Consider the following 17,761-nt stretch of genomic DNA (forward strand, 5'->3'; position numbering starts at 1 on the left):
AAACACACACACATATATATACATATACATATATATATATATATATATATATATATATATATATATACATATACATGTGTGTGTGTGTACTTGAACAAAAGTCTAAGCTGTCCACATGTATGCCCTAACCGTAATCAGGTACCCCACTGGTTCAGTAAATTGGCAACAGGGAGAGATGGAAGCTATTGATATCAAAACAAGGAAGCTCCTAACGATGCACAGAGGTTTTTATACCAAGTCCAACAACATTAGACTCTGAAGTGGAAGGAGGGAAGATGCAAATCAATGAGCCACCATCCAGGAAGAAACAACAAAGCTCAAGGAACATAAGATTGCCCCAAGGGATAAGCTGCTACATGAATGTCTCAGACACCAGAAACCCAGTGAAGACGTGGAGGAGGAACTATCTTGGAAGGAGAAGCCAATGCATGGCACATTACACAGAAGGCAGACTTGAGAGCTCCAAACCCACCAACCAGGATGAAACAGATTCAGAAAGCCACTCGGATAACGCCTCCCCCAGAAGTGTAATGCCACATGACAGTCTAATCTAGTCTAGTCTGAAGGTCAGTTAGGAAGAGGAACCATGCTGGCCGGAGCTCCTGCAGGGAAAGCAGTGGAAGCCTAGACTGACGGCACAGATGCACCAAGACCCACGGGGGACAAAATCAAAGATTCCCATCCAGAAGAGTGAAATCCTGGAACAGCTTTAGATTTAATCCTCCAATGACGACAGAAAACGTGTCAGAGCAATCAACATAAAAGATGACAAAGCAGACACTTGATTTTAGCCAATTTATTAAGGACAAATTGCCGAGGTACATTGTGTGGTTGCACATGGGTATAGCAGAGAAAAAGTTGGACTAACAACCACTTTGAACAATTGTAAAACTGATTATATGGGTACCTCAGAAATAAACATTCCTTTTTATTAAAACAGACTGATTCAAAACAAGTCCTAATAGGAAACTTTTTTTTTTTGCCTTTGTGATACACAAATAACATACAGTATAGGATGTTTCTTTATTTAGCACCAGACATACGAAAGGACCCAATTTAAAGTATGCTGCAGGCACTTTTCATTTCTCAGTGGAATCTGGCAGCTGGCAATTCTCAACATCCAGACAGGAAAACAAAAACAAAAAAAATAAGAAACCCGTTCAAAAAAAATCAGGAGTCAAGACAATGTGTGTGAAGTGACGTGTGATGAGGTAATGGTGATATGGACTCTCACTCTATCCAATTTAATTATCCTGAGGTACATACAGAAGCAGCAAGAGTATGATGGAGAAAAGATGGAACAAAAGATAACTAAAACAAACGAATAAAACATGCTAATTAAACAGTTCTGCAAACGAAAGTACTTCCAGTCCCGCACCAAACTGTGTTACGTTCCCTCCGGTACACAAACAACAGAAAAGCAGACTTGTTACATTTACAAAATTTCATAATATAGCAGCACACGAGTGAATGAGAGTAAGGCATTTTTGTGTAAGACTAGGAAAGAAAAGCTTAATAGCAGCAAGAGAATGTCGTATATAATCTACTGTTCTTACTTTGGAAACTTCTCAATCAGAACAGAACATTTAAATTTATTAACATTTTCAGTTTAAAGCACGTTTTGGGAAAAATAAACAAAACATTTGGCTTTTAGCACAGTTGAACATGCAGGAATACAGATCAGAAACTACATTTCTGTTATAAAATTGTAATGCGGATTTTCAAGCATTTCTGTTCATCAATCGGTTATATATATATGTGTGTAAAATTCCCACAAATGGTTATTCTAAAACTGCAGTAAAGAAAGCAATATGCATAAAAAGAACAAAACGAGAATATTCAAGGGAGGCACGCTAGCTTCTGAAGGAACTAATGAAAAGGGGTCGTTATAAATCTAAAAAGGGGGGAAAGAAAAAGAAATTCAAGTTTAGGCTTAAATAAAAACGCACTGTGGTCTACATTTGACTTGGCTTGCCTTATTTAATAAACTATTACACTAGAGCGCCGATTATCCTGCGTCTACTTACCAGTTGAGGCACAGCTTTTGAGACAACGTGCGTCACCCCCTGGGAATCCAGCCCGTAAGGAAAGAAAACAAAATAAACCAAAAAAAAAAGAAAATAAAGCAAATAACTTAAAGAAAGGAAAATCAGATGACCCCAGAAAAAAAACAAAAACTACTACTATCCCCTTACCAATCTTAAGGAGCGTGTTTTAAAAGTGCATCAATATTGTTTCGATAAAAAGTTAAATGGTATAATCATTGACAGACATCAATCCTCCTCCTGTAAGTCACCCTAGTATTGTGCAACTGCAGAAACATTGTAAAGCTCAATCCTCAATGTTGATCACAATCACTCATCAACCCACACTTTTGCAATCTTTAACAACTTTCCAAATGCTTTCTTCATCCAAAACCTCTAAAAATCCTTTCGACCTGCTTCTGTTTTCTCTGAGACTTGGTTTAAAAAAAAGAAGAAAATAATAAAAAAACAACTTTCCAGAACTCCTTTTTATTTAATAAACATGGCATCAGTGCTACCTGAGCCCGAAATCCCTTCCAAACAAACTACTGAACACTCCAAACTGCGCTCTAATACGTATGAGCTTAAGTAAAAACAGTACAATAACAACGCAGCCTTGCTAAACTCAAAAGGGACTCCGTTCCGGTCTGGAGTTCGCAGTGGAATCGAGACCTTTGTTCAAACAGACAATCGCCACCGCTCCACCCCTCGGACCTTCTCCCCGTCGTTCCTCTGCGAGCAGGCCCAGCCCACTCGGAGCCGGCATCCGTCTGCATAAATAGTAAGCAGTGCTACAGGTGCACGGTATGATCGACTGAGCAGTGCGCTCCAGCTGGATACCAGTTTGGTTTTAATGTCATGTACTGTATTATCAGCATTTCAATCACTGCTATATAGATTTTCAGATGAGAAAAAAAAAAAAAAAAATCCCACTGAAACTGTAATTTGATAACTGCTAACTAAAGGTGGTTAAAGAGGAACTAAATACTAGCTAAATATACATCATTTATTTTTATAAGAAATACGTATATTTCATATATTTAAGCTATTTTTTTTCAAGTATGAACATGTTTTCAGGTTTCCTCTCGAGGAACCTAAGGCACTATCAAGTTTTCAAAAATTAAACCATATTATTGTGGTGTTGTTTTTTTAAATAGCTTGTAGGATTACATGTGGCCCGGACAAAAGGTGAAAACACACCTTAGACGGGTGTGGATGGGGCAAAAAAGGAGAAAAACTACAAATTTCTTAATTTCTAAAGTTCATAGATTGTCACACCACCACTTAAGTAGCAACTTGACAAAGAAAACGGTAGCTCTTGCCCTCTTCGCTTCCCGGCAGTTCATTGGTAGGCCGGCACGTGTGCTGTGTGAGTCAGATGATGGAGGCAGTTCATAAGTTGACATCACGCACATCTGTGGGGGTGCTGGACTGGTCCTGCTGCTCCCGGGCCTTGCTGCCGGCTCTGACCCCGGTCTCCTGGCGGTACTGCTGCCCCTGCTGCAGGCTGGAGGCCAGCACGCGCTCAATCTGCTCCTGGCACGCCCTCAAACAGTCCTGCAACAAGTAGAGATGCAGCATATTAAACATCCACACTTCTGTGCATCCTCTAAAAACACATGATCTTTATTTTAAAAAGTGCCTTTTATATTAATTAAAGACCTCTGATTAAAATGACCCCTACCCAACATGTGACAGGTATTTAAGTCACGCTAATTTGAACAACTTTGGTAATCGCTAGTAATAATGTCTAACATAATAAACATACAAAAAAGGAATAATACAAATTTTAAGCGATTATATCCCAACTTGAGGCTTTCTAATGAGATTTATAGATAATTAAATATACCCAGTGGAGTCCACCTGTGCACAAACACTAAAAAGGGAAAAAATGTTGGTATTTTTGCAGAAATCAACATGCAAGTTTTTCAACAGATCTGGTCACATGCCTGGCATACCAGCAGGGAATTATGCGTTTGGAGGTAGGTGGTCCTGTCTGAATCCCGACTACAACAAAGGGTACCAGCACACCCAGATGCAGACCGAGCTGCTGCAGAGAAACTGCCCTTGAAAAAAATCGATTTCCCAATTATAAATCGATTCTCATATTAATTCCTAAAAATCGATTCATATGTCTAAAGATCGATATTCATTTATTTATTTTTTTCATCATTACATTACAACTTTTGGTAATTTTTTTGTTTATCCCCAAAAAAGGAATCTTTTGTTGGACACGAGAATAACTGGTGCCATGTTTTTGCCTTTAAATATTAAATAACCATATTAAAGGCATGAAAACATTAAAGTGTTAAGTTATAATTGCATAAATTGTCTATATTTCATTACTTTATATACTGTCTTGGGGTTACATTCGCAAAAAATGCTAAAAACCAAATGCTCAAAAATTAAAAACCAAAATAGACCGAAAATGGAACAAATAAAAACGGAATGTGGGAAAATAAAATAAAACCGATTTCATCCGTCTCTGTTTCCTCCCTGGATCTGTTTGGTAATTCTGACCCACATGATGTTTCTGAAAGCAGTTCTATCATCATTCTGGGAGCTGATTGGTCCTTACAGCATCATTAGCTGCCAATACTTGCTGTTTAATCTCAATATAATACTAGTATTAATATGTTGCATAACTACAGTCATATAATTCATGCAACAGCTGAAAAAACAGTTTTAATAACACTAACCCAAATCAATATCGGAATCGAATCGGATCAAATCTTGATAATCGATTCTGAATCTTAAGAATCGGAATCAAATCAATTCTTGATATTTGAATCGATCCCCAGCCCTAGACACATCCACGTCTGTGATGTGCACCGAGGTTCAGACGGGAGGCCAGGAGCTCCCCAACAGAGCTCTGGGGTCCATCACACTACGGCAGAAGCAGACCTGAAACCCGAGATTCCCTTCCTCCACCCCCCACTTGGGTTTACAGCACGGTCAATCCAAACGTGGAGGCCCAGAGGAAATGGCTTTGACCTACTGCACCCTGACTCTCCGAGTTTGGGTGTAAAACAGAACGCTGGACAGTGCGACCGGATGTTTTTGGACGGCTTCTCTGAGGAAAGGGGATCCTCTCTCCGTCCCTGTCCCCTCCCCACCCCTCCTTCAGGTCATTGGTGGAGATGTGGGAGGTCTGACTCCCTAAACCAACTGCGAGTCCCTTAAAAGAATCAGTCGTAGCTCGCAAAGAGGCCAACATTCCTTTAAAATGTACGAATAATTGGAACCCGATGGGCTGTAGTCTGTTGTGACGGCGGGGTTGCGGGGCCCACGTTACTATGGCAACGTGACCACAACCTGGAAGGCAGTGCATTTCTACACCAAACTGTTATGTGTATTAGAAAATATTGTTGAAATAAAAACATATAGTCCTAGCGGCATCTTTCAACATGCAGTGACGTAGGGAAAATGCAGCTTAAATGCTAAATGTTTATAGGCATGTTATTAAAAACTTATAGTGATGATTGATCACATAGAATTCCTGTAGTCTTTTTCTGTTATTGTAAAAAATCCACAGCCCTAAAAATGATCAGAGCACTGTAGCATGTGTACAAAACATTGTTTTATGCACACACGTATTTATTTTTATATACACACACACACACATATACATATATATATATATATATATATATATATATATATATATATATATATTTATATTAATTAGGGATGGGGGGTATGGACTAAAAAATGTATCACGATAATTTCTGGCATTTATCCCGATAAAAATGACGATAAAAAAATACCAATACAAAAAGTGTCATCAACGGGAATATTTCTTTCTTTCTTTCTTTCAGGCTCATTTCTTTCTCTCTTTTTTTCTTTCTTTCTTTCAGGCTCGTTTCTTTCTTTCTTTCAGGCTAATTTCTTTCTTTCAGGCTCATTTCTTTCTTTCTTTCTTTCTTTCAGGCTCATTTCTTTCTTTCTTTCAGGCTCCTTTCTTTCTTTCTTTCTTTCTTTCTTTCAGGCTCATTTCTTTCTTTCTTTCTTTCTTTCTTTCTTTCTTTCTTTCTTTCTTTCTCTTTCTTGAAATAAACAGGTAAACTAGACACAAACTTAAACTTTAAACCTCAAACCTAATGAAGCCCGTGAAAAATGAAATCAGAAGCTTCTAGCGGTTGAATCTAGAGCTATATATTGTGGTATATTCAGGAAGGACTGATGTAGAATATGCTGGTTTTTCTGCAGGTGTGACAGCAGCTTGGTTAACTTTCAGACTCTTCATCGGCCCCCACGAGTTAAGCTACTTCTTGCATTCGCTGCAGACGTATTCCTCCACCAGGAGGGGCACACTGCTAAAGTGGGAGCCATGCAAAGAAACTGCATGTGTCCTACCACAAGAATGTGGGACGCATTCCCTCTGCCGCTGCTCTTTATAGCAGCAGTCTGGCTCTCCAGCCAAAAAACCAAAAGGCTTTCTCTCCCTCTCCCTATGAGAAGTAAATGGCTTCAGTCTGCCACAACTGAAGTCGTCATTGTTGTGCACCGAGAAAGCCTTTCATGCCGCTGCCATGAGATGTTGCAACGATAGTAAAGCTTCAAGCGACGCATTGTTGCGGTGGCACAACTGTTGAGCGTTTTACTCGTAACATGTGCTGCGACACTCACCACCTCGGTGTTGGTGATCTTGGCCAGCAGGTCTGTCAGGTTGTCTCGACTGAGCCTCTGGTCGTTGTGGTCCAGCTGCAGGCCGCAGACGGCGGCTCCTATGCTGCCGGTGGCGATCATCGAAGGAGGGTTCATTGCAAGGCGGTCATCTGGCGAGGAAAGACAATTAATGGGAAAAAAAAAAAAAAGAAATCAGTCGAGCTGCAGCTTTGGGGCCTGAGTGACACACTAAAATCCCATCTTTAAATATGACACAACCAGAAAACAGCCCACAGGCAATATGCAAGATGTATGACAGGTGAAAACGTCTGAATCATCCTCCAGTGTGCTTGCTGCGCTGGCCAAACCTAATTTTCCCACAGTCTGGATTTCAACAGACGGAGCTTGCACGGTGGAACCTGTGTGGTTTCCGTCTTAGAAACATCAGCTCTGATTACAAAAGCAGAGTAGGAAACCTCCTACTCGCTGAGCTATGAGCTCCAGGCACGACTCCCCTGAGCGCACGTCCAAGTCTGACAGACTTAAGCGACAACAGACCTGGATGGAGGAGGTGGAGCAGAGGAGGGGCAGGCCACGAAGAGCTCCACAAAGGAAAACCAGCACGTCCGCTTCAACGAATTAAACCATAAGCAAGTTTGCAGTCACAAAAGAAAGAAGAATACCAATGTCTTTTATTGGTGTTTGAACTTCCTGTGTTTTGTCAGGACAGCTTGACTTAAAACTTCAAAGAGATGCTGACACCCTGGACCTGGCACGGGCTTTATGAAAGGAACTGGACACCCCCCCCGCATGACCACCCTTATGGTTTCTGAAGAATCTGTTTGAACCCCCCGCCCCTTCTTTTATTCTGGCATCTGGACAGCACCAACTTTGGCAGGAACGGACTGCCCAACCCCCGTAAATGGGCTGCAACTAGTTGGAAAAATTTACCTAATCTCCATAAGCTAGTCAAATTACGATGACTAAGACTCATATTAACCCACTAAGCTTTAATGACAAGTATGACTATGACGCATTCATTCTGATCGAATTTGCCCATCCATCCTTGTCTCTGATGTCGCCACGGAAACAATATTTGAAACGAGGCCAGCTGGAGCTTCAACTGAGCTCCTGCGGCCTGGGTCCTGCCCCGGTGCCGTCGGAGCTCGGCCCTGGCGGAGGTCGGGACCAAGTTGCTCCACCTGCAAGGCTCCAGGCGAGCCGTGAGGATTGCTGGACTGGGGTGGGTGGGTTCACCAGGGTTATAATAGTTTAGAATTTTTCATTTTAGTTAGCTTTTATTTCGTTTTGACTTTTTCTCCTTCAATTCAGTTAGTTTTCATTTGTTTTTAGTGTGGGTTTGCTAGTTTTTATATTTTCAAAAATGCTTAGTTTTAGTTTAGTTTTTATTAGTTTTAGTTTTGAGGTCACGGACCGTGAGGCGTTAAGGTGCCGTAGCTGCCAGTTGGAGATAAACGGCCAGAGCGGAATATATTGATCATACCAAGAGGCTTATATTGACAGGGACGAAAACGGAGGAAATTATATCTATAATTTCAGTTCGTTTTAGTTAGTTTTCTAAACACGCAATATAGTTTCAGTTAGTTATCGTTTTTGTCTTTTAACTTTCGTTTTCATTTAGTTCAGTTAACGAAATCGTTTTTTCAATTTTAGTTCTCGTTATTTCGTTCGTTTTCGTGAACGATAATAACTCCTCTGGTTAGCTCCGTTAACAGCTTTTGGCCGTGGGTGAAAGAAGTTGCAAGTTTTTTTGTCGGTACAATTAACAGCCCCAAAAAAAAAGCTATATTTTCTTTAAAATAAAGAATGACAGCCTCTAGTGGTCATTTGAGGAACTCCACCTCAACTTCAAAACAGAAAAACTGGACATTGCTCCTTGGTCTTTGGCCATTTATTCAACTTCCTGAAGCAGACGATCCAGTTTTCACATTAGCCTCACACTGCGACTGGACGGATGTGCAGAGATGAGCTCCTTGCTGCAGAGCTCTCGTTTTTCCATTCTCAACAACTATTTCTGCGATTTAGGTGCATGAACACAAATGTCTGAGAAACACTGCCTGAAAAGGTGAAGCTTCATCACCCAATGTAGACATTATTGTGACAGTCGATAATGAATAATCAAACCTAGCACAGTGGCTTACACTACATCAAAATATGACTTAGATTTAATTGCACTGCATAAACACAACACATTAACTTCAGCAATGAAAGTATGCAGGACCACAGCACGAAACAATACAAAATAAATAACAGGCACACACTTAACAGGAGCCATGCTGCGCCTTCTGCCAATATAATGACAATTTTGTTGGCCTGACAGATTGAATTAAACCCTGGGGAAGAGTTTGCTCCACTACACCCCCCCTCTCCTCAAGGGACCAGCTGTCCATAGGAGGAGCTACACCAATATAAGAATAACATCTCAACTCCATATAAACTCCAAACATTTACATTACTGCAAAACCACAGCAGGCCTCCTCTTTTTTCTCTCACTGCGGCTGCTTGTGCTTGGGTAGAGGCAGCTGCTTATGAATAGCTGAAGCAACCACTGAAACACACCCAAATACGTTAAAAAAAAAACTGACACTATAACTGCACTACACAGGCCATTAAACCCATTGAAAAAGCTTATGGTAGAAATAACTAGCTCCGGTAAACAAGTACTGATTGGACGGCTCTGACCACGCTGACCTCGGAGGAATTTCATCGCACCAAAGTCACCTCCTTTTGTTTTATTTGCTTCATTGAATTAACCAAAAGGAGTTAGAAGATGAAAGGTAGCTTTGTGACAGAGTCCTCTATATTATGTGCATTAGATGATCCTGCAGCCGTATTTCTGTCCAGGATATGAAAATATTAGGGGGATTCCTAGCATAAGCAAAGGAATGCCATAAAAATTCACCTAAGAGAGAGGCCTGAGGGGGACATCGCCCCCCCCACAACCAGAGTTTATTTTGGACATCAGGCCGCAATGGGAGGAAGAAGCAGGATCACTGCCTTGATTTCTTTTTTTTTTTTTTTTTCTTAACTGCAAGCTTCCCTGTCAACAAACGATGCAGGGCGAGCAGCGCAGGAGTTTAGCTGCACCTGAGCCGGTCACCTCCGTGAGCGTCTACTGGAGTTCAACTAGCAGCGGGATGCAGTCATAGCCAGCGTATGCGGCTTATCTAAACACTGCGCTGATAGGAGTTTTCCCAGGAACTTCACCGAGGAACATGGATGAGCGCTTTAAAACAGCTGTGAGGAGGAAAAAGAGGAGGAAAAAAAGTATAAAAAAAAACTCTCTAAAGGATTGGGAAAGACAGTGGAGAAAGCTGCCTGTGGAGAAGAAAGGAGGTCACAGATGACTCACGATGAGGGAATGTGTGTGTGTGTGTGAGAGAGAATATTCCAGTGGATGCAGGAATATAAAGGCAGCAAATTAAGCGTTTGTGTGACCAAACGAGAAAGAGGCATGTGGTTGTGTTTTACCTGTTGCGCAGAGGGCGATGAATGTCTGCGTGTGTTTGTGGACCATCGCCGACTTGTCTTTAGGAAGGGGCAGCCTGCGCATGATGTGCTCTATGAAATCATTAGGGATGACTGAGGCCATGTTCCACTTCAACTTCCCCAACACGACCAGTTCCCAGTCCTAAAGCACAGAAAGGATGATTTACAAAAAAAGCAGGAAGAAAAAAAAAAAGGCAGTCAGGTCAAACTGTGAATACACTCAGTCAAGAGGGTTAAATGGCATGCTGCCATGCCTTCATTGACCGTGAAAAAGATCAGAGCCTGTCCCTATTCCCAGAGGAAATAGCTCTGTAAGAAGAGTAACATTTCTTCATTTTATCTCTCCTCGCTGTATCTTATTATCTGCGTGCCTTTCTCATTCCTCGCATCCTTTGTGTTCATATCGCCGGCATGTGACAAGCTTTGCCCTGCTCAGAGGCCCTGCCAATGAGACAGCAAGCCCCTTCCTTCCTGTCACAAGCCTCAAATAGCTACAATGAGCTTGCAATGCACAGGCAGCAGCAGCAGCGCACGGACGACTCTCAAACCAGTCAGATGTTGCACTAGAAAGAAAAAGTGCAAAAGTGTACATGCTTCATCTTTTAATTTCCTGTCTCTCAATTCTTTTGTGTTTAGAAAGCACAGATTTACTAATGGTTTAATGTTCTTTAGCGTAGCTTTTAAACATTTTCAGTAACAGACGTAGCAGCAGTCTCTCAGATATATTCAATATCAGGATTAATATGATTATATTAACAGCTGTTGTCATTGATAGTTTATTCAAACTCTCAGCCCACCGAAGAGCTGCTGCAGTCCTCCTTCCACCGCTAACGTTGACATTCATTACCATGTGCTGCATTTTTAAATCTAATTTGTGAATCTAAAATAGGACATTCATCAAATTCACCATGTTCTGAAGACTTTCCTGACTGATCTCCACTTGAATGTAATCAAAGTGGATGGTGCTCTGCTTGTGATGCTGGAAACACACCAACAGTTCAATTTCTCCAATCTTCTCAGAATCTGTCTGTAGTTGCAGAACATTTACACCCTTTACTACGAAGAAACAGTTTATGCAACAATAAAGTTCAACTTTCCATGGAGATGGTATATTTCCTTGCATTTAGCGTTGGTATAACCATTATTATAATAACTGCTCTCACACAAGCAGCTTTTAATAGTAATAATAATAAATTGGTTCATAAAAGAAAAAACAATAACTTTATTTGCTTACTTTCCATTAATTGACCTTCATGTTATATAAGCGCTTTAAACTTGCCGTGTGAACTCTGTGACCCAGCACACGAGTAGACCGCCAAGTGTGCTGCATCTCGCCTCTAGACTGAAGTTCACCACAGCCCCATATTTGATAGCTAATGGTGTGAACGATGCAGCAGCGTTGATGTGTGAACTGACTTTTCAATAACCGAGTTCAAAGGTTTCGCAGAAACAACCACAACGCTTGGAGGAGCTGCAGAAAGTAGAGAGATTTTTTTTTTTACATTTTGAAACAAATAAACTGCAATTGTTCATCGCTAAGCGCAACTTTGAAGCGTCCTTGTCAAACAAAAACATCTAGAGACGTTAATTTGCTTAATTGGTTTTTTTTGCACAATGTGCAGGTTGCTAAGGTTTTTTTTGCAGCATTTTAACACATTTTAAAAAGAACTCCTCAAGTAAGACTGACCAACACCAAGAGTAAATAAGAAAATCTTAAAAACAAGCCATCCATTTCTTGAACAAACACTAGAAATACTATGTTGGGAACGACAAGCTACATAGCTGGAGCATTAGCTTTAAACTCTTTTGAAGTGGTAGATAATCAAGCGCACATAAATGTGGCGGGTTTGAATAACCATTTCGTACTCTGACTCATCACCCTCCTCGTCAAACACTGGCCCGCTTGGTGTTAGTTCTGCTAATCTTTGCACTGATCTTTAAGTAAAGCCAAAGCTGACTACATTTTACTTCTGCATTACCAAATATGTTATTATAAAGAAAAAAATGTTCTTTTAAATACCAATAATGTGCAACTAAATACATATATCGCTTAACGAGATTCTGAAATTTTAGTAATCTTGCAGAAAGATGGCAACCCCAAAGGTGGTATAGCAATCAAATAATAAGCATTATGTTAATTTCCTTCAAACAGAGGGTTGCAGTTTCATTTGCAGCATCAATGATGCTGTGGAGCTCTTACATATCAGCTCTCTCACATATCAGGTACAATAATCTGTCTCCATTAAGTTCTTCTTGTCTGGAACCAGCACTAAGAGAGAACTGGCTTGTAACCCCTAACAGTGATTTATGATTTTATATAGCACCTTTGCACAGTCACAGGGCCGTCGTAGTTGCCGTTTATGCCTGTCTCTTGCTCTGTCACGCTAAAATTACACCCCCAACCACTAGGTGGGAGTACAGTTTGTATTCTGCAGCGGTGTAGCTTGCCTTGCACTGCCGAGCTGCCTTTTGTAAACTTCCTTCATAAACTACAGACGTTGCACAACTGAGCGACAAAGTTCCAACTTGCTTGTGCAAGTTGGAGCTGAGGAATGTTGAGCAACAGTAATTTTTACTGAAATTGCATATTTCTACCCGGTTTGACAATGCAAAGTAGTCGTGGGAAAGCTGGAGAAGGAAATTCAATGCAAACAAGCCGACCAATCACAAGTCTCCAACACCTTTCCAGCCAGGCTACGGTAGGAGTTACGAAGTAGAGATCCTGTCAACACACGACATCTGTAGTTGGTTCCACGTAGAAATATTAACTACTTTAAAGCATACTTGGGTGTCTTGGGCAATGGGGGGTAAGGACATGATGGGGAATTATACCAATGACCTTCCAACTGGACAGAAACTGACTTTTTCCCATGTATCATTTGGTATAAGAGCAATAGAGTTTATGAAGTTTTTTAAGTAGTTTCATTCCATTGGAATGAAAGCAACTATTATCTTGAAAAGTGCACCAAAAATATCTTCAATGAGCAGATTTCTTTAGTACCGTTAGATCACAGACTAGGATCCAAGGTTGCAGATCTGTATCCATCATGCTCCATGCACCGTACCTCGGAGGTGTTGCACCTTAAGAGTGAGCCCTTAATACACCAGTGATTTGTGTAATATTTAAGAGAAATACAACTTCCTGTTTGACATTTTTTTCCCTTTCCATGGGGAAGCTGGAAATTCCAAGTCCACAACCGTCATTAAATGTAGCATCTGCAGGGTAGCAGCGGTTCAATCATTACACAAAAACAAACAAAAAAAAACTGTGAAAAGAACTACAATTAAACAGTTCTCAGTGGCCTCTACAAAACGGGGAAAACACAGCTAATTCCTCCAAAGGAGGAGGGATTATTTGATTTAAAAAGATCTCGTATGCTTTTCCAAATTTTCAACGGTTCAAAAACTGACTTAAAGTTACTATATCCAGTTTTCTAGACGTCAAATCGCCAAGCTTAAGAGGTACACGATTGATTAAATAAAAGAAAGTGCAGGCATACCAAGAGTTTTTAAGATTTTTCTTTCTTCTTTAAAATAACTTTGTGACAAAACAAGCAGAATTTGGAAATGCAGATTGGTCCGTTAAGCTCCTGTTGTGGACCAACCCAACCAATGCACCTATCTGGATGTGGACTCAGTCCCAAACCGCTCAGACTTGATACGATTCAAAAAGAAACGCCATCCAATCCTGCGACTGGCAGTAAAGCAACATGAGTGGTAGCACGTTGCTCACTGGAGCACACAGAAGATTTAGGCTGCAAGATCCAACAGACCCAGAGTGTTCTTGAGTCACGATCAAAGTACAACAGCTCGATTGTGGTGCCTGATCAATATGAATAGGGATCATAATGACAGTGATGTCACTTCAGTCTTCCTATCTGCAGGGCGTTTTTTAACAACATGGACCAGTTCAACACATGACTCATGGTGAAATTGTTCCTAAAATAGAGATCAGTACCAACTGCCAGTGGTCAAACTGCAAACAAGGGAAATGTAAGTTTTTGAGACTAAAATTATCAATGTTCTCACTTCCTGGCCAGCTGCCTTGACAAACACCCCCTTGAACGCTTTCACGTCCAGCTGAAGTTCTCGCAGGGCCAAGTGCGTTCATTACAAAGAAGAGGTGCAACATCCTTCGCGGGCCTTGCTGCCTGCTCTGTGCATCCTGTGAGGATATCCAGGAATCTGGAGTCTTAGGACATTATGGAGTATCAAATGGAACAAATGTCATTTCCCTCAACAGCTGCAGGCGACGCAGGGATTTATAGAGAGCATGTGGAGGAGTTTTGTCAAAGTAAGATGCACGCTTTACTGCAGCATGTAAATTGGTCAGGAACTGAAATAATTTGCCAATTTATGGATAGATTGGTGGAATGCTGTACAATCGGCAATTATTCTGTTATTTAATTAATCAATTTATTTTCCAAAAACAGAAATGTCAGAACAACAGGCAAAGTCTCTTAGAGTACATGCTGCTATTCTTTGACTCCAAGATACAATTACATTGCTTTCAAAATATAAGAAAATAAATTAAAATGTCATTACTAAGTGGCCAAATTGTTGTTATAAAAGATATTACATTTGATCAGTTATAAACTAAAGGATATTAAATTTGCCACCACATTAAACAAAAATGCAGAAAATTACCTTATCATTGGGGCCCCAAAGAGTTTTTGTCATTTTTATCTGAAAAATGAATTCTTCTCTCTAAACTCTCAAAAATTATGAGCACCAACAAAACCAGTAAAATTAGCCAACATTTTTTCCCCTGATGAGAACCATGGGATACAGTCAACAGCCGAAGAACATGATTGGATGTGGACAGTTGTGATTGGTCGACTTGGGAAGATAACTAAGATAACTTGGGATTTGGCAAATTCTTTATCGAAAAGAATAATAGCTGAACCCAAATACAGTCACAACTCAGAAGAATAAAATAAATACACATCTGTCCCTTAAATCAATAAGTACTTACTCCCTATGTCAGGGTTTCTTACTCTACTGAGGCTTAAATATTGTTCCTCACTTGTAAATAAAAGTACATTATTAGGGATGACTTGCTTATCTTATACCTTCAGGCTGGTTGAGACTAAACTATTTTGAGTTTTTATTGTTAGAAAAAAAAAATCCTGGCTGTAGATATATTTCAAAACACAGCACACCATTATTGTATACTGCATTACTGGCACTAGATGGCATCACACACCTCTGCAGTCCACATGGGTCCAAAGCATGGATGTGGCTGTGTTGTGCATAGCTCTGCTTATAAGGAAAATGGGATACTTCCTGTGAGACTAATTCAGCCTTTTAATGCTATAAAATCAACCAAAATGTGACACCACATTTTCATGCTCTGTTCATCCAAAGAATCTGGCCCAGTTTCTTACCAGCAGCTCCCGAGGTGTGATGGAGTTGTCTGTGTACATGCAGAGTTTGTCCGCTGATATGGGCCTACTGTCCTTTAACTTGGAAGCCAGGAACATGCACACGGCTCCCAGAAGCTGCAAAAAACTCTTTCTTGTGGGTGCAACTGCTAAAAATCTGTCCAAATAATTAATGGCTAATGGGAAGACGTCTTCATTAGTCTTCTCCTCCTCACACACCTGGAGAGACACAGGATAGGCATACATAAGGAAAAATATATACATATTTTTTTTAAAAAGAAAGAAAACCACACACACACACACATATCTTAATCTAGATTTCTTTTACTTTCTTTTCAGGATCTGCTTTGAGCAAAAGTTCATATATTTGCATGTGGAGGTGGGGGTTTTCGGTGCTTGTGAGTAATAGACTTAGCAAAGTTTAAATGATTCATTTTCACGTCCCTTTGCTGCACAAAAAGACTAAAAATGTAATGCAAGACAGAAACAAATTACTTGAAAAGGAAGTCGTTCACCCCCATCGTATTTCAAACTCCCTTCCTCGTTAGGGTTCGCCACATTGGAAAATATTAGAAAAAAATCGCAAATAAATCCTGTACAAACTATATAAAGCATGCATATTGTCCACATGATTCATGGCAACAATTCCCGACACTTGAAATAAGTTAATGTTTGCCAACTTTAAGCGACTTTTATCCTTAAAAATGAAAGTAGGTCTTGCATTCACGCAGCCTGCATGAGCCACGAGCTCGAGTCACTTTCAAAAATTAATTAAAATTATTGTGCAGATCAATTGTGAGGTTTTCGAACATGTAAATTAAGAAAAACCCATCCTCTGTCGCCTGCGCTCAATCATTTGGAAAAGTACCAACTCTGCAGCTATAAAGTTAAGTAAATAAGCAGCACGGCTGTTTCTTTGAAGCTCAACTTTCTTCGTGGTGGAATTTCCGACTCCCCCACGCCTTAAATGAGTCATTCTCATACAATTATCACACAGGTTAATATTAATGACACTTCACCATGAACTAAAGCACTCTTCAATAAAACAGATTTAGCGTGCAGATAAAAGAAAACATGCAAAAAAAAAAAAAAATTTTAAGAAGACGAAAAAAAAAAAACGTGCTTTAGCTGAAGCTTAGGTTAGCCCATCAATGCAGAAAGACCCCACAAACCTCGTGCATCCAACCTGCAACCATTCGTCTCATATAAGGGTAAATATCCTTCTGGACCCGTTGGAAATATGAACATTGAGGTAAAAAGCTGTCCTCAATGGTTAATAAACTTTGTAAGACTCTCTCATCATTCAGGATGTTTGGGTCTGGCTGGGCTTTCACGGATGTGTCCGATTCCAAGCAATACAGCTCCATGACTCGGTCCCCTTCTTTTCCCCCCAATTTTCAATTGTTTTGTTACTAAATAATTAAAATAAGAAAATAAATATTGTCACAACAGCTTGGAGAGCGGACAGGAGCAGAAGTCCCCAGGACGAAACATGAGGCGGAGACAACAGTGTTTGCTCCAGTCCTGCTGCTGCTCGATCTGCTTCTTCCTCCGGGCTGCCTGGGAGCCGCGACCAGCCCTTCAAATTAAAAGAGGACCTAATTTGACTTCCGGCTCATTTTTTGGCATTCTTCACCTATTAACCAATAATGTTTATTTATAAATGCATTTGTTACATAATTTGTTATTTATGAAGTTGAGTGCTGAACGTAGGAATGAAAATACATTTGAACAAAATAAAAGTATAAATTAGTGCTGCAGCTTTTTTGTGCGGTGAGGTAGCTACAACAAATTCATCGAAACATAAAATAGGAATAGAATATTGGTTTTGAAACTAAATATTTCTTCTCTGGTTCAAAATAGGAAGTATTTTGCATTAATAGGTATCTTTACATCTGAGCAGACAAGAATTACTTGTGGAGTTCCCCAAGGTTCCATCCTGGGACCTCTTCTGTTTGACATCTTCATGCCCCCATTGACTGCGTTTACATGCAGTCAAAACACTTTTAAAACCCAGAAATAACCCGGTTTTGCATGGCCATGTAAACGCCAATAACCCCTTTGAATAACCCGAATTTGCTCATATTCCGGTTTTTAAAAACCCGAATATGACCCTTGGGTTACTCCTTTTAAAACCCGAATATTAGGTCATGTAAACGCCTAACGGAATATCCCAATCAAACGGAACATGAATTTGTTTTCTGCGCATGCTCTTTTCGCAAGGAATCTTGGTCT

The 17,761-nt window shown here is 40.3% G+C and overlaps 1 protein-coding gene across 1 annotated transcript; it reads right to left on the minus strand.

Moving 5' to 3' along the window:
• Positions 1 to 781: 781 nt before the first annotated feature.
• On the minus strand, positions 782 to 17,074 carry LOC133424308 (G1/S-specific cyclin-D2-like). Its single transcript, XM_061714819.1, has 5 exons — positions 16,699 to 17,074; positions 15,530 to 15,745; positions 10,125 to 10,284; positions 6,654 to 6,802; positions 782 to 3,581 (listed from the first exon to the last, which is right to left on the minus strand). The coding sequence occupies exons 1-5, from the start codon at positions 16,891 to 16,893 to the stop codon at positions 3,417 to 3,419; spliced, it is 885 nt and encodes a 294-aa protein (XP_061570803.1). The 5' UTR covers positions 16,894 to 17,074; the 3' UTR covers positions 782 to 3,416.
• Positions 17,075 to 17,761: the final 687 nt, after the last annotated feature.

This window comes from Cololabis saira, chromosome 23 (assembly GCF_033807715.1).
Source record: "Cololabis saira isolate AMF1-May2022 chromosome 23, fColSai1.1, whole genome shotgun sequence".
NCBI classification, from domain to species: Eukaryota; Metazoa; Chordata; class Actinopteri; order Beloniformes; family Belonidae; genus Cololabis; species Cololabis saira.